General features: G+C 30.2%; 1 protein-coding gene, 1 long non-coding RNA gene and 1 other non-coding gene across 3 annotated transcripts; 2 read left to right on the top strand and 1 right to left on the bottom strand.

The window, feature by feature from the left end:
• Positions 1-732: 732 nt before the first annotated feature.
• Positions 733-4,192, top strand: LOC101488985 (uncharacterized). The gene is made up of 2 exons (XM_004501000.4): positions 733-2,678; positions 3,774-4,192. Exons 1-2 carry the CDS (start codon positions 936-938, stop codon positions 3,804-3,806), a joined length of 1,776 nt encoding a protein of 591 aa, XP_004501057.1. The 5' UTR covers positions 733-935; the 3' UTR covers positions 3,807-4,192.
• A 1,226-nt stretch (positions 4,193-5,418) lies between these two features.
• Positions 5,419-5,490, bottom strand: TRNAD-GUC (transfer RNA aspartic acid (anticodon GUC)). Its single transcript has one exon. It is a non-coding gene; the product is annotated as a tRNA-Asp (tRNA).
• Positions 5,491-6,948: 1,458 nt separating this feature from the next.
• LOC113786575 (uncharacterized) lies at positions 6,949-9,237 on the top strand. The gene is made up of 2 exons (XR_003472825.2): positions 6,949-7,220; positions 8,721-9,237. It is a non-coding gene; the product is annotated as an uncharacterized lncRNA (long non-coding RNA).
• Positions 9,238-19,015: the final 9,778 nt, after the last annotated feature.

The raw sequence follows: 19,015 nt of genomic DNA, 5'->3' as shown, positions 1-19,015 counted from the left end.
AATTCACAATTTTGGTCTTTCTATTTCTTAAAATTGAGACATTTTATAAACTTAATGGATCACATATTTTATTTAATAAAATATTATGGATTACATTTAAAAAATATATATAATTTTATAAAAATATTAGATATTTATTTTAAAAATAATTTTTATTATAAAAAGTTATTTAAAAAATAGTTTTTAATTATTTTAAAACTAATTAATTCTAAAAATATTTTTATTTCTTATTTTTTTAAAACTGATTTCAAAATTTATTATTTTTAAAATTGTTTTTAGAAGAATTTTTAATTATTATTTTTATCATATTTTAAAAAAAACAGAATGTAAATAAAAATTTATTTTTTATATAAAACAAAATTTTACTAAAAATAAGATATTTTCTTAAGAAAAAAACATATTTTTTTAAATAAAAAAGAGAACTTCATTTTTTTTAAAAAAATTCATAAATTATTAATTATTAAAAATTAACCACCACCAATCACCATCATATTTAAATTACTTATTATTTTTTATTATTTTAAAAATAACGGGACCAAAATTATAAATTAATTAAAATAGAGAGACTAAAATTATGAAATTAAAAATAAAGAAACTAAAATTGAGAATTAATTAAAATAGAAAAACAAAAATTAAAAAATTAAAAATAAGATAATGAAAATTATGAATAGTTAAAATAGAAGTCTAAGCCTTTAACACTTGTTGTTTTTATGTTGGGACATGGAAGGCAATCCACGAAACCAATATTCATGTGTTTGACTGAGAAATAAAAATAAGAACATGAATCCCCCCTATCTGACAAACAAACAACGGTTTCCCTATCACTCCCACCTCTTCTCACGACGGCTATTGCTTTCTCTCAAGTAAGTTAAGTTCTTTCTATTATTAGTCTATCACATATCCAATAATGTGACTCTTTCTTTCACCTGAAACCAATGGATTTGGTTACACCCACCGAACACTTTCCTTCATTTCACTCCTCTCACAAACACACTCTTACATCACCTCATTTCAGAGGCTATCTATTACTTCATAATGTTACAATTTTGAAACACACTAGCTCTACAAAACCTTTAAGAACTGTTGTTTCGATTTTTGAAACTTCAAGTTTTAACCGTAAGTCACAGCAACGGTTTCAGAGAATCCCTACCAATAATTCCAATGGCATACAATCTTCCTCAATTGATTCCCAAAATTTAGAGGAGATAGATAACAATAGTTATCTTGTCAAATTGGTTAGAATTGGGAAGTTAGAGCAAGGTTTTAGGTTTCTTGAACGCATGAGTTACCAAGGAGACATGCCCGATGTCATTGCCTGCACAAATCTCATTCGCCAGTTTTGTAAGACAGGAAAAACTAAGAAGGCCACACGTGTTTTACAAATTCTAGAAGATTCTGGTGCCGTTCCCGATGTCATAACCTACAATGTATTGATAAGTGGTTATTGTAAATCAGGGGAGGTAGAGGAAGCTTTGCAGGTTCTTGAACGAATGAGTGTTTCGCCTGATGTGGTTACTTATAATACGATTTTGCGTAGTTTGTGTGATAGTGGTAAATTGAAGCAAGCTATGGAAGTTCTTGATAGGCAGTTAGAGAGGGTGTGTTATCCTGATGTCATTACATACACTATATTGATAGAGGCAATTTGTAAAGAGAGTGGAGTTGGTGAGGCGATGAAATTGTTCGATGCGATGAGGATCAAAGGATGTAAACCTGATGTATTTACTTTCAATGTTCTTATCAATGGTTTTTGCAAGGAAGGTAGGTTGGATAAAGCAATTAAGTTTTTGAATGACATGTCGTCTTATGGTTGTGAACCAAATGTGATTACTCATAATATCATTTTGCGTAGTTTGTGTGGTACTGGAAGATGGAGGGATGCTGAGAGTTTATTGTCTGACATGCTTCGTAAGGGTTGTTCTCCTAGTGTTGTTACTTTCAATATCTTAATTAACTTCTTGTGTCGAAAAGGTTTGCTTGGCAGGGCCATTGATATCTTAGAGAAGATGAAAAACCATGGTTGTACACCCAATTCCTTGAGTTACAATCCATTGCTTCATGGATTTTGTCAAGAAAAAAAGATGGATAGAGCAATTGAGTATTTGGAAGTAATGGTGTCTAGGGGTTGTTATCCAGATATTGTGACCTATAATACTTTGCTCACTGCTTTATGCAAAGATGGGAAGGTTGACGTTGCTCTTGAGTTACTGAATCAACTTAGTAGCAAAGGGTGTTCTCCTGTTGCAATTACTTATAATACAGTTATTGGCGGGCTTTCAAAGGTGGGGGCAACAGAGCGTGCCATGAAACTCTTAGATGAGATGTGTCGGAAAGGTCTTAAACCTGATGTAGTTACATACTCGTCGCTGATTGCAGGATTTATTCGTGAGGGAAAAGTTGATGTGGCTATCAAAATTTTCCATGAATTGGAAAGATTAGGTATTAGGGCCAATGCTGTCACTTACAATTCAATCATGTCAGGACTCTGTAAGGCTCGACGAACAAGTCACGCTATTGATCTTCTTGCTCGTATGATAGCAAAAGGATGCAAGCCTACCGAAGCTACCTACACCATTCTTATTGAAGGCATTGCTTATGAAGGATTAGCTGAGGAGGCTCTAGGATTGTTGAATGAGTTGTCATCCAGAGGATTTGTGAAGAAAAGTTCTGCAGATAAGGTAGTAGTCAATATGTAGGATGGTTAAAATTTGTATCTGTTATATTATATTCTTCTGTTCTTAGATTTTGTTAGATCCCTTATGTTAGCTACTTTTTGCCCAGAACTTTGTATTGTTATTCTGATGAAAAAAGGGATAGTGAAAATGCATGTCATTTTTGTTGGAAGATTGGTATATTTTAATTCTAATTTATTTGTATTTTAATTTGTACTGTGGTGATGATGTGGACTAATCAAGATTCCTGATTTTCAGTTTTTAAAATTGGATAGAATTGTTGATGACAGAATCTTGATGCTCTGCTAGTTTTATTTTTGTATTTTGACTTGAATTGAGCAAGAAGAAAGAAAATTGAGACTTGTTGAGAAGCTGAATATTAAGCTTAAATAAGGACTATTGTGCTGTACTGAATTAGTTATCCACACAATTTCTTGTTGAAGTTGATGGTATTTATCATATTGAACTTCTCTAATTCAAAATTTGCTTGTTTTTTCCTTTGGTTTGCTACTATTTAATTGTATATTTGGTACTTGGTCATCGTCTAGGTTCAAAGTTGCTTTCTCTAGTGTCATCAAAAGCATTACCAATCACAAATCATTTTTACCAGATTACATAAACTTAATTGCTGTTTGGACAGATTATAACTCTAATATTAGAAAACATTCCTGCAACCTGAGTTGATTGGAAATATTCCTGTCAACAGAGTTTGCAAATGTTGAAAGCTCCTCCATATTTTATTTGTCTTTATTTTAGTCTGTTACTTATGTTTGCAATCAATTGTGATGACAAATATCGATTCATTGATTGTTGTGTCTTATTATAACTTCATGTTTTCTACTTCAAAAAGAGACTTCAACTGTATGCACAACTATGCCCATGTTTGGTTCAGCTTAAATATGGGGAAATAATTGTTTTTTTCATCAGAATTTCTGTTTTCTATGTTTGATCACGTGCACATTTGTCTTAAGTCCAAATGTGTTAGTAACTAGCAGTGCTTCTATTCGCAGCACCAAAATCTGCAATAATTGATTTCACTTATTACTTTATAAGAAAACATCAATAGAATGACAATGCATGTTTTGTTTTCCTTGGAAACAGGTAGCTGAATTGAAGTATAACATTCCATCTTGAAAATTTTGAAGATGAAATACTTAATATTGAAGAGGCTAAAGTGCTGCTAACCATAGAGTAATGCAAGGCTGCAGTATAAAGTATTGGATTGTACCCTGTCAAAAAGAAGGTATTGGATTGTTCCCATAACGAGAAGAATCAAATCAAGCATTTTTTTAAAGGATTGAAAGGACCCAGGCCAAGCTATAATTAATATGAGACCTGGTCTAGTTTTTCTTTTAGTATTGTTTTGCAGGTAGGTTTTATCTAGTCAAGGATTTTTGCTTGATTTCTTTAATTTATATGCTCCTTACATTATAAGATACTTAATCTGTTTGTATGTACTCATTATTTCTTGGCAAATTATATTATGCAGTCTTTTAAGTTACACAAAAATTTCAGAATAATCATCTATCTTTTTTTTCTTTTTTTAACAAGTTATCCTTTTACTTTTTGTTGTTGTCAAATATGTCCTTTATGTTTGTAAATGTTTGCACTGAAGGTCTTAATTTCAAATCAGCAAAATTTCAAAGGTACATGTTTAACATTTTGAATGAAGGTATTTCCTCAATTGGTATTTTCCATTTTAAACCGAAGAAGTGTGTTAACTCGTGTAACACGGGTCAGTAATATCTGGAATGCAAGAAGTGTGTTAACTCGTGTAACACGGGTCAGTAATATGTGGAATGCAAACATATGCACGAATGTTTTAGAGTTTTTTTAAAGATCTTTCAAGTAAATTATCATTAAATAACATACATTTATTTAGATATTTTTATGCTAAAAAAAATTGTATTTGTATTTTAATTCTTAGTATATCTTGCTTAAATTTTTTAATTACTTTGAAGAACTATTATACAGTTCATTATAAGTTACAATAAGTAGATCTTAAAGAAATTTATCTTTTATAAGAAGTGGTAGTTTGGTGATATTGAACGAGGGTCTTAAGGATTAGGAGATATAAGGTTGTCTTCAATAGCCACCAAATAACTTTCTAAATATTTATAACTATTAACTTTGCCCATTTCAAAAAAATCTCTTTTTAATAGAATTTTATTTGAGAAAGAATGTGATTCCATGCAAACCATTGGAAAACAAAACTATTGAACTTCCACAATGAAACAGACAAATTAAAGTTAAAGTAGGTAAAATCCAGAGTCATTCACAAAAGTATTTAAAAGAAGATACCAAGCCAATGCCTCCACGAACAATCCTTCATTTTCAGGCATAGTATTAGCAGCAATGACAGGGAATAAATAAAAGTACAATACAAATGGTAGAGTAACAGTTGAATATAATATTCATATCACTTAATCTACCTCGATTAAAACTTCAGTTTCAACAGAGAAGAAATATTAGGAGAAAGATAGAAAATTGATTATAAACATTCAATTATACCCTTGTTGTTAACGAATTCATTTAAACATTCTACTTATTTAATTCCACTAACTCATCTAACAATACACACCACATTTAAATATTTTGTATTGAAAAATATTTTCTTTTAATAAATATATAAAAACTTATGATTGATTTACAACTCAAGCAAACTCAAGTACATTAGAAAGTGCAACTTCCAAAACAAAGGTAAGCAGTCAAATTAGGATAAAAAAAATGTTACAAAACAATTAAACGCCGTTGCCGGGGATCGAACCCGGGTCACCCGCGTGACAGGCGGGAATACTTACCACTATACTACAACGACCTTGATGTTAACATTCATTCGTTTTACGTATATAATTAAGTATCTAATCAACATAATTTTCACGCTGTTTAATGAAAGTCAATTTTACCTATCAAAGCGAGGAATGGGTACATTATGAAAAAATGTAGCTAATAATGATATGATTAATCATTATAATTATAAATAACATGCATTTTATTGTAGATGAGATAAATCCAACTAGAAAGAATCCCACAGGAAATGTGGGTACACTCCTATTGCCTATATTCTCATTTTTTGTATGTATATATATTTGTTATCTTGAACGGAGGGGAAAGGTGTGCCCAACAACATAAAAGAAGATATTTCATAATTATTTAACAGAGGGGATTTTAATTTTTGTCATGTATTTTCAATGAATAATAACAATAGACCAATTCACATTTTGAAAAAGGTGACCTCTTTTTGTTAATAAAAGTTAAATTTCCAGCTATCACACAAGGTCGACAATGCCATACATACATGATTGGTTATAATAATTTCCATAAGCTATATTATATGGCACAGGTTATGTCTCTTAGGAATATTCTTTCTCAAAAACCTCCAAATATTTGCCCCACACTCGCCATAAACATCAAACAAACATATCCCTTTCTTGTACAACTGATGTTTTACAACCAATATTGGAACATTTACTATTCAGAAGCATGATCCACATACACTGTCTTATAGGTAAATTTTTGTTCTCAAATAGTGGTTACATTAATTTTCATGTGTTATGGACTTTTTGAGTAGTACTAAAACTCTTTCATCTCATTAATCAAGTTGTCTACTTGAGACTCTACATAAATGTAGTATGATGTTCACCATTGGAGATAACATATTGTAATAATTATAATTGGTTTCTCTAACTTTCTACATAAATAATATTTATTATTTATTAAATGTCTTATTTGAATATCCACAATTATTAAGAAAATAGTTAATTAAAAATAACTTGATATGAGTTACATTTCTTTTTCACTTTTTGAAACTAGATAGGTATAGACTAAAAATACTTGAAAATGTATTTTTATGGGAAATTGTTATTCTCTACTAAATTACCAACCTAGAAAGTGATATGTTCCCAATCGATAACTAGCTATAAGCTACTTTCCAATTCATGAACAAAACGGTCCTCTACACACTCGATTTTTTTACTATAGAGAATAATAATGAAAGTATTATCTCTACCATTTGATTTGTCAACAAAAAAAAAAACTCTACCATTTGCATTTTGAGATTCTTTTCATACCTTTAGAATCAATCTTAAGTTAAGAGAACAATTATATATACCCAAAAAAAGTTTTTTTTTCTCAAGTTATATTAATTATTCTCTACCACTCACTTAAAATCCTTGGCAAAATATATACATATAAGTGGTGATAATTAAAAAAAAGGCCCCACGAAAATTGACACTAGAGTTTTGGTTCTATGAAGCTATCTATCTATCAAAATTTAGATAGTCATGGAAACAAGTTCATCATCTCCTAGAAGAAGCAAAACAAGTGGAGGATTATTTTCATGTTTGGGGCGTTTCAAATTGAAGATTCCATGGGTGAGGAGAACACACAACACTTATAGACATGGTGGTGGTTTTAAGTATGACCCTTTAAGCTATGCTCAAAACTTTGATGATGGTAATTGGGAGGACGATGATGAAGAATCTTTACGCCGCAGTTTCTCAACTAGATATGCTGCACCTTCGACTAAAACGCTCACATAATGATAAGGTATATATATAGAAGTGTGTGTCTTTATGATGATAACATGAATATATGTTAAAGGACGACTCGTGTAGTTTTGCCTATATTATAGAAATTGCTTCAAGCTCCTTTCTTTTTTATTTTTAATTAATTGCTTCAAGCTCTTTGTATTAGTAGACATAATTAAGATAAGTCAATAATACATATAAGACAAGAAATTTGCTTCAAGCTCTTTAAATAATCCCCTGTTCCCACATAAAAAGATTAAAGGAGTTAGCATTTACCAAATAAATCTTATAATTAAGTATAGTTTAACAATTCCTCTATTTTATTTTTCATTCATCTTTGAATATTTTATGATTATCTAAACCAACTTGCTAGAGCACAATATTAAGAGGCATCAATTGCCTCAATTTTTAGACATAATATATCATATTCTGTAGTTTCTTACTCGTGCATGTCAAGTTGTATGTAAAGTGTAACATGTTCGTATATATTAGTACATTTATTAATACATTTTTAAAGCCATTCTATACTTTATTTCATTCTTTAAAAATTCACCGCTTTTACAAAAAGTGATCAATTTTAGTCAATTTATATTGACTTTATAAAAATATTTAATATAAATAGTTAATCTCTGCAAAGAGACAATTTAGTAAATGTAAGTTATATTTTATACAAAATTTAGAAATTTAATTGCTCTTAATTAATTTTTTTAATAAATATAGAAGTAGTTATTTTTGTTTATAACGGTATAAAAAAAAATCACCTTTAGAATATGAATTTGAACTCACTATCTTCAATAAATCTTTGACCTTAATTTCAATATCATGGCTGTCAACATATGAGACATGGTAACAAAGGGAGTCAAACTTTATCCAATTAGAAGGATTCCCTATTTGATGTTCCTTTCTGAATAAAGCATCTGGTTGACTTGTCAATTGGGTTGCAAATGCTTTCAGAAAGCCAATTGATAGATTTCGAAATCTCCAACTTGCAAAAATTCAGAAATAGCAATTGACAAATTTTTCATGAAAATAACATAGAAAAAACGATGCACTTGTTAGCTGAAATTTTGGAAGAAACCGTTTAAAATTGGTACGGTGGTACTCCTTAGGAATAAGGGCAATTAATATTTAGCAAAGTACCTGTTGCAAAGATCTGCCTAACCAACAAGGGGTTAAGTCATGAAAAATGAATCATCTTTGTTGTTCCTCTATTTCGTTCTTACTCTATTCAACATTGTTTTCCTTCATTCTTGTTCTATTCAACATCGCTATGTTCTTGCTTTGTTGTTTTGATTCTTTTTGGGACTCTAGTTTATTTTCTCTTTCTCTATTTTATTGATTACAATTACTATTAGAACTTGATTTTGATGTTGCCTTTTGGTTATTAAGCATAATCACCCCCTTTAATTTTGTATATTTTGCTATTTGTAGTATTTTCATACTAATTGTATTTTTATGTTTAGTTTATATATTGTTTTTTAACCTTCCCAATAACTCATCCCACTATCCCATTTTTGAGGTTCGGCGTCCGGCATTTGAGACCGCCAACATAGATAGCATCATGAGAAAACCATATACCATTTGGATTAAGGATCTTGTTACTTTTCCTGCAAATAACAAAATGGAAATTCGAGGGATTGTACTTGCTGCAAAGGTTTGCCTATAACCAGATTGAGCTAGCCAAAGTATCTGCCAAGCTCAACCTTTGAGACAAAAAGACAAGCACAAGATGAGCCAAGCACTAACTACCAAAGAATCAATACGTAAAAGAATCCAAGAGCTTTTCCCCTTATGACAGTAAAATCTTTTATACTTGTGGCATCAGACCAATTATTTCAACTACTCAAAGCAACATTCTTCTCTGCAACAAATATAAGCAAGCAAACTACTTACTCATTAATCTTATTCTCATGTCATCTAGAGTCATACTACTTCGAGGTAAATTAAGAACCTCGAAATTGAAAGACTAGGAGGACTTTGTGAGTCGACAACTGCAAGTTCTTAACAAATAACAAATTCAGTACATATATGCACAATTTTGTCAAATATTCCTTATATAGTCACTAAAAGTTCTTAGCACCTCAATATTTTGGTGAATACCATTCTTATGCTACTGTTTCCACTTGTGGGCTCAAAGAGAACAATTTCTCCCACCACTATTCTAAAAGATTAAACTTACTTAGATTGTACATTCAACAATACTGGCAAAACAAGATATGGCTGAACAGGCCCACTTCAACATTAAAAACCCTCAATAAAAAGTGTGCATTGACTATGATGAGTGATTTGTATTGTGGCCTAACAAAGTCATAAAGCTACATATGAAGGACATGCAGTAATGATATTTGAATAACACAATTGTCCATATGAAAGTCGTGTATAGAAGTGCATGACTGTAATATATATATATATATATACATATATATATCCGAGACATTCATGACCCCATGAAGAAACACTAGATATGTAATGTAACTCAACTAACCTTACAAAGGAAGTATACCAATCTTACAGAAAAACAATAGACATTCATTCCATCTTAACAGGGAAAAAGTATATCAATCTTGCGGCGAAAGTTGGGGTTATAAATTATAATATGTACCACCCACTTTTTAGATTATGGAAAAGGATTCCATCTTATGGTAACAACCTTGCAAGGTTTGCATACTCTAAAATTGCATGCAAGGTAACAGCATATGAACATAATCACCCCTTACATTATGATTAAAAACACATACTAAAACTGAATTCAAGACATCGCCAACCTTTCACAATTTAAATAAAGAGTTCATAATACACCTAACAAAAATCATTGGACAAAATCTATTCATGTTGCAGTGGGACTTGGGGATATAGGGCTCATACATACAGGCCCTGTTAAGAATGTTTCTAATGGCCACCTTCAAGAAACAACCTACATGAATGTAACCATCACACTTTAGTTTTGCCATTACTTTTCATTGCATATCATTGTGATGACTTATTCTCATGGAAACTAAAGCCATAATATTATTAAGTACACTGAAATTGATATGCCAGTACTTTGTGACTTTGTAGCAGAAGGTATTGTACAAATTCAATACATTTCTACAAAAGTTCCTGCACAAAGGTTTCATTGTTTTTGTTTCAAGCTGGACTTGCATCCATTGCTCTTCATCACATATAACAAGTATACATCTTATAATATATGATAATATCAATTAAATTAATACTACAAATAAGCCCGGGATGTCTTAACTTCAAATCTTAAATGCATACAACAATAGAGCATAATATTTCCACGCACTAAAATGGCAGTAGAAGATTGAATACCTCCAGCAACCAAATTAAGAAATGTGAATGATGAAAATACCTCCAAATTTCAAGATTTTTAGCATCATTTGACAACATAATAGTGTAACATCATATCATCTCAAATCATAAGAATGATCCATATCACTGTAATCTATACCTTGCAAGATATGCAGACACATAAATGCATCATTGAATTTTATAATTGATTGTGCAGGGAATCATAACAAATTTACTAACTTAGGGACTAAGTGGCATCTAACTTTCACATTATGAAGAAAAGTCATAATATGTAAATTCATCCAGAGCTACCAAGACATCCACACTGTCACAAAAAGCATATCTTTTAAACTATGAAAAAGAGATTTTACCTCGTATTGGATTTTAGCAATATCAAATCTCAATAGATACCTTATGAATAAAAATTCTTATATGAAATTACATTTAAGGCCTCATTCAACTTTCACATTATGAATAAAGAATTCATAATACAATTTTATTCGGGGTCACCGAGACATCCTCACAATAATAATAATAACTTTCAGATTATGAAAAAAATACTTTGTACTGACTAGGGTCATCGAACTTCAATTGATGCCTTAATGAACAAAAAATCATAGTTAAAATTACACTTAACGCATCGTCCAACTTTCAAATTACTAACGATGTATAAGAAATTCATTTTCATTTAGAGTCATTGAGGCATCACATATCTCACAAAAATCATATCTTATAAATTGCGAAAAAGGATTTCATTTTATGTAAGGAATAGTATTCGAAGCTCATTGATAGACCAGGGTCACCAAATCTCAATATATTATAAATAAAAATTCATATTTGAAATTGTATTTAAGGCATCATCCAACTTTCACATTGTGAATAAAGTGTTCATAATGCAATTTCATTGAGAGTCACTGAGACATTCTCACAATATTTATAACTTTAAGATTGTGAAAAATACAACATCTCGTGTAAGGACTAGGGTTATCGAATCTCATTTGATGCCTTATGAATAAAAAGTCATAGTTGAAATTACATTTAAGGCATCATCCAACTTTCAAATTATGAATGAAGTTTTCCAAATTCATTTTCATTTAGGGTCACCGAAGCATCACATATCACAAAAATCATATATGATAGATAGTAAAAAAAGATTTCATTTCATGTAAGTCGTTGAAGCTTATTGAGGGACTAGGGTCATCAAACCTCATTGAGGGACTAGGATCATCGAGGCTCAATAGATACCATATGAATAAAAATTCATATTCTAAATTGCATTTAAGGAACATCCAACTTTCACATTATGAATAAAGAGTTAATAATGCAATTTCACTCAGGATCGCTTAGGCATTCTCAAAATAATAATATCTTTTATATTATAAAAAAATACTCCATCTCTTGTAAGGACTAGGGTCATCAAATTTCAATTGATGCCTTATGAATAAAAACCATGGTTGAAATTACATTTAAGGCATCATCCAACTTTCAAATATGAAAGAAGTGTTCAAAATTCATTTAGAGTCACTGAGACAACACATATCACAAAAATCATATATGATAGATAGTGAAAAAATATTTCATTTCATGTAAGTCATTGAAACTCATTGAGGAACTAGCGTCATCGAAGCTCAAAAGATACCTTATAAAAACAAATTCATATTCGAGATTGCATTTAAGGCACATCCAACTTTCACATTATGAATAAAGAGTTAATAATGCAACATCATTCAAGGTCACCGAGGCATTGTCACAATAATAATATCTTTCATATTATCAAAAAATACTCCATCTCTTGTAGGGATTAGGGACATCAAATTTTAATAGATGTCTTATGAATAAAAAACCATGGTTGAAATTACATTTAAGACATCATCCAACTTTTAAATATGAAAGTGTTCAAAATTCATTTAGGGTCACTAAGGCATCACATATCACAAAAATCATATCTGATAGATAGTGAAAAAAAAAAATCATTTCATTTAAGTCATTGAAGCTCATTGAGGGGCTAGGGTCATTGAAGCTCAATAGATGCCTTATAAATTAAAATTCAAATTCGAAATTGCATTTAAAGCACATCCAACTTTCACATTATGAATAAAGAATTAGTAAGCAATTTCATTCAGAGTCACTGAGGCATTCTCGCAATAATAATATCTTTCATATTATCAAAAAATACTCGAACCCTTCTAGGGACTAAGGTCATCAAATTTCAATTGATGCCTCATGAATAAAAAACCATGGTTGAAATTACATTTAAGGCATCAACCAACATTCAAATAAGAAATAATTGTTCAAAATTCATTTAGGGTTACTCAGGCATCAATATCACAAAAAATCATATCTGATAGATAGTGAAAAAAGATTTCAATTCATGTAAGTCATTGAAGCTCATTGAAGGCAAAGGGTCATCGAAGCTCATTAAGGGACTAGGATCATCGAAGCTCAATAGAAACCTTATGAATAAAAATTCACATTCAAAATTGCATTTAAGGCACATCCAACTTTCACATTATGAATAAATAGTTAATAATACAATTTCATTCAGGGTCATCAAGACATTCCCACAATAATAATATTTTTCATAATATAAAAATATACTCCATCTTTTGTAGGGACTAGGGTTATCGAATCTCATTTGATGCCTTATTAATAAAAACTCATAGTTGAAATTACATTTAAGGCATCATCCAACTTTCAAATTATGAATGAAGTGTTCAAAATTCATTTTCATTTAGGGTCACTAAGGCATCACATATCACAAAAATCATATATGATAGATAGTGAAAAAATATTTCATTTAATGTAAGTCATTGAAGCTCATTGAGGGACTAGGGTCACCGAAGTTGATTGAGGGACTAGGGTCATCAAGACTCAATAGATACCTTATGAATACAAATTCATATTCGAAATTGCATTTAAAGCACATCCAACTTTCACATTATGAATAAAGAATTAGTAAGCAATTTCATTCAGAGTCACTGAGGCATTCTCGCAATAATAATATCTTTCATATTATCAAAAAATACTCGAACCCTTCTAGGGACTAAGGTCATCAAATTTCAATTGATGCCTCATGAATAAAAAACCATGGTTGAAATTACATTTAAGGCATCAACCAACATTCAAATAAGAAATAATTGTTCAAAATTCATTTAGGGTTACTCAGGCATCAATATCACAAAAAATCATATCTGATAGATAGTGAAAAAAGATTTCAATTCATGTAAGTCATTGAAGCTCATTGAAGGCAAAGGGTCATCGAAGCTCATTAAGGGACTAGGATCATCGAAGCTCAATAGAAACCTTATGAATAAAAATTCACATTCAAAATTGCATTTAAGGCACATCCAACTTTCACATTATGAATAAATAGTTAATAATACAATTTCATTCAGGGTCATCAAGACATTCCCACAATAATAATATTTTTCATAATATAAAAATATACTCCATCTTTTGTAGGGACTAGGGTTATCGAATCTCATTTGATGCCTTATTAATAAAAACTCATAGTTGAAATTACATTTAAGGCATCATCCAACTTTCAAATTATGAATGAAGTGTTCAAAATTCATTTTCATTTAGGGTCACTAAGGCATCACATATCACAAAAATCATATATGATAGATAGTGAAAAAATATTTCATTTAATGTAAGTCATTGAAGCTCATTGAGGGACTAGGGTCACCGAAGTTGATTGAGGGACTAGGGTCATCAAGACTCAATAGATACCTTATGAATACAAATTCATATTCGAAATTGCATTTAAGGCACATCCAACTTTCACATTATGAATAAAGAGTTAATGATGCAATTTAATTCAGGGTACCAAGGCTTTCTCACAATAATAATATCTTTCATATTATCAAAAAATACTCCATCTCTTGTAGGCACTAGGGTCATCAAATTTCAATTGATGCATTATAAATAAAAAACTATGGTTATCTAACTTTCAAATATGAAAGAATTGTTCAAAATTCATTGAAGGTCACTGAGGCATCACTTATCACAAAAATCATATATGATAAATAGTGAAAAACAATTTCCTTTCAAGTAAGTCATTGAAGTTCATTAAGGAACTAAGGTCATCGAAGCTCAATAAATACCTTATGAATACAAATTCATATTTGAAATTGCATTTAAGGCACATCCAACTTTCACATTATGAATAAAGAGTTAATAAGAAATTTCATTCAGGGTCACCGAGGCATTCTCACAATAATAATATATTTCATATTATTAAAAAAAATACTTCATCTTTTGTAGGGACTAGGGTCATCAAATTTCAATTGATGCCTTATGAAAAAAAAAAACCATAGTTGAAATTACGTTTAAGGCATCATCCATCTTTTAAATATAAAAAGTGTGTTTAAAATTTATTTAGAGTCACGTAGGCATCACATATCACAAACATCATATCTGATAGATAATGAAAAAATATTTTATTTCATGTAAGTCATTGAAGCTCAATAAGAGACAAGGAAGCTCATTGAGGGACTAGGGTCATCGAAGATAAATAGATACCTTATGAATAAAAATTCATATTCGAAATTGCATTTAAAGCACATCCAACTTTCACATTATGAATAAAGAGTTAATAATGTAATTTCATTTAAGGTCACTGAGGCATTCTCACAATAATAATATATTCCAAATTATCAAAAAATAATTCATCTCTTGTAGGGACTAAGGTCATCAAATTTCAATTAATGCCTCGTGAATAAAAGTCATGGTTAAAATTACATTTAAGGCATCATCCAACTTTCAAAAATGAAAGAAGTGTTCAAAATTCATTTAGGGTCACTTAGGCATCACATTGAGGGACTAGGGTCATCGAAACTCAATAAATACCTTATGAATAAAAATTCATATTCGAAATTGCATTTAAGGCACATCCAACTTTCATAGTATAATTATAATGCAATTTCATTCAGGGTCACCAAGGCATTCTCACAATAATAATATCTTTCGTATTATCAAAAAATACTCCATCTCTTGTAGAGACTAGGGTCATCAAATTTCAATTGATGCCTTATAAATAAAAAACTATGGTTGAAATTACATTTAAGGCATCATCCAACTTTCAAATATGAAATAAGTGTTTAAAATTCATTTAGGGTCACTGAGGCATCACATATCACAAAAATTGTATATGATAAATAGTGAAAAACAATTTCATTTCATGTAAGTCATTGAAGCTCGTTAAGGGATTAAGGTTATCGAAGCTCAATAGATACCTTATGAATAAAAATTGAGATTCGAAATTGCATTTAAGAAACATCCAACTTTCACATTATGAATAAAGAGTTAATAAGAAATTTCATTCAGGGTCACCGAGGCATTCTCACATTAATAATATTTATCATATTATCAAAAAAAATACTTCATCTCCTATAGGGACTAGGGTCATCAAATTTATGTCTTATGAGTAAAAAAGTCATGTTTGGAATCACAATTAAGGCATCATCCAACTTTCAAATATGAAAGAAGTGTTAAAAAATCATTTAGGGTCATTCAGGCATCACATATCACAAAAATCATATCTGATAGATAGTGAAAAAAAAAATCATTTCATGTAAGTCATTGAAGCTCATTAAGGAACTAGGGTCATCGAAGCTCATTGAGGGACTAAGGTCATCGAAGCTCAATAAATACCTTATGAATAAAAATTCATATTCGAAATTGCACTTAAGGCACATCCAACTTTCACATTATGAATAAAGAGTTAATAAGCAATTTCACTCAGGGTCACTGAGGCATTCTCACAATAATATTATATATCCTATTATCAAAAGATACTTCATCTCTTGTAGGGACTAGGGTCATCAAAATTCAATTGATGCGGAAAAAAAAAACCATGATTGAAATTACATTTAAGACATCATCCAACTTTCAAATATAGAAGAAGTGTTTAAAATTTATTTAGAGTCACTGAAGCATCACATATCACAAATTATATTTGATAGATAATGATAAAAGATTTCATTTTTTGTAATTCATTGAAGCTCATTAAGGGACTAGGAAGCTCATTGAGGGACTAGGGTTGTCGAAGATCAATAGATACCTTATGAATAAAAATTCTTATTCGAAATTGCATTTAAGCCACATCCAACTTTCACATTATGAATAAAGAGTTAATAATGCAATTTCATTCAGGGTCACCGAGGCATTCTCACAATAATAATATATTCCATATTATCAAAAAATATTTCATCTCTTATAGAGACTAAGGTCATCAAATTTCAATTAATTCCTTATGAATACAAAGTCATGGGAGAAATTACATTTAAGGCATCATCCAACTTTCAAAGATGAAAGAAGTGTTCAAAATTCATTTAGGGTCACTTAGGCATCATATTGAGGGACTAGGGTCATCGAAACTCAATAAATACCTTATGAATAAAAATTCATATTCGAAATTGCATTTAAGGTACGTCCAACTTTCATAGTATAAATAAAGAGTTTATAATGCAATTTCATTCAAGGTAACCGAGGCATTCTCATTATAATAATATCTTTCATATTATCAAAAAATACTCCATCTCTTATAGGGACTAGGGTCATCAATTTCAATTGATGCCTTATAAATAAAAAACTATGGTTGAAATTAAACTTAAGGCATCATCCAACTTTCAAATATGAAAGAAGTGTTCAAAATTCGTTTATGGTCACTGAAGAATCACATATCACAAAAATCATATATGATAAATAGTGAAAAACAATTTCATTTCTTGTAAGTCATTGAAGCTCGTTAAGGGACTAAGGTCATCGAATCTCAATAGATACCTTATGAATAAAAATTCATATTCGAAAATGCATTTAAGGCATCCAACTTTCACATTATGAACAAAGAGTTAATAAGAAATTTCATTTAGGGTCACCGATGTATTCTCACAATAATAATATCTTTCATATTATCAAAAAAAATATTTCATCTCTTGTAAAGAAGGGACTAGGGTCATCAAATTTCAATTTATGTCTTATGAATAAAAAAAATCATGTTTAAAATCACAATTAAGGCATCATCCAACTTTCAAATATGAAAGAAGTGTCCAAAATTCATTTAGGGTCACTGAGGCATCACATATCACAAAAAATCATATCTGGTAGATAGTGCAAAAAAAAATTCATTTCATGTAAGTCATTGAAGCTCATTAAGGGACTAGGATCATTGAAGCTCATTGAGGGACTAGGGTCATCGAAGCTCAATAGATACCTTATGAATAAAAATTCATAACCGAATTTGCATTTAAGGCACATCTAACTTTCACATTATGAACAAAGAGTTAATAAGCAATTTCACTCAGGGTCACTGAGGCATTCTCACAATAATAATATCTTTTATATTATCAAAAGATACTTCATCTATTGTAGGGACTAAGGTAATCAAATTTCAATTAATGTCTTGTGAATATAAGTCATGGTTGAAATTACATTTAAGGCATCATCCAACTTTCAAAAATGAAAGAAGTGTTCAAAATTCATTTAGGGTCACTTAGGCATCACATTGAGGGACTAGGGTCATCTAAACTCAATAAATACCTTATGAATAAAAATTCATATTCCAAATTGCATTTAAGGCACATCCAACTTTCATAGGATAAAAAAGAGTTAATAGGGTCATCAAATTTCAATTGTTGCTTTATAAATAAAAAACTATGGTTGAAATTACATTTAAGGAAGCATCTAACTTTCAAATATGAAACAAGTGTTCAAAATTCATTTAGGGTCACTTAGGCATCACATTGAGGGACTAGAATCATCGAAACTCGATAAATACCTTATTAATAAAAATTCATATTCAAAATTACATTTAAGGCACATCCAACTTTCACATTATGAATAAAGAGTTAATAATGCACTTTCATTCAGGGTCACCGAGGCATTCTCACAACAATAATATATTCCATATTATCAAAAAATATTTCATCTCTCGTAGGGACTAAAGGTCATCAAATTTCAATTAATGGCTTATGAATAAAAGCCATGGTTGAAATTACATTTAAGGCATCATCCGACTTTCAAAAATGAAAGAAGTGTTTAAAATTCATTTAGGGTCACTTAGGCATCACATTGAGGGACTAGGGTCATCGAAACTCAATAAAATACCTTATGAATAAAAATTCATATTCGAAATAGCATTTAAGGCACATCCAACTTTCATAGTATGAATAAAGAGTTAATAATGCAATTTTATTCAGGGTCACCGAGGCATTCTCACAACAATAATATATTCCATATTATCAAAAAATATTTCATCTCTTGTAGGGACTAAAGGTCATCAAATTTCAATTAATGCCTTATGAAAAAAAGTCATGGTTGAAATTATATTTAAGGCATCATCCAACCTTCAAAAATGAAAGAAGTGTTCAAAATTCATTTAGGGTCACTTAGGCATCACATTGAGGGACTAGGGTAATCGAAACTCAATAAAATACCTTATGAATAAAAATTCATATTCGAAATAGCATTTAAGGCACATCCAACTTTCTTAGTATAAATAAAGAGTTAATAATGCAATTT

The sequence above is a fragment of the Cicer arietinum genome, chromosome 5 (genome assembly GCF_000331145.2).
Source record: "Cicer arietinum cultivar CDC Frontier isolate Library 1 chromosome 5, Cicar.CDCFrontier_v2.0, whole genome shotgun sequence".
NCBI classification, from domain to species: Eukaryota; Viridiplantae; Streptophyta; class Magnoliopsida; order Fabales; family Fabaceae; genus Cicer; species Cicer arietinum.
This window is presented reverse-complemented; position numbering and strand designations above follow the sequence as displayed.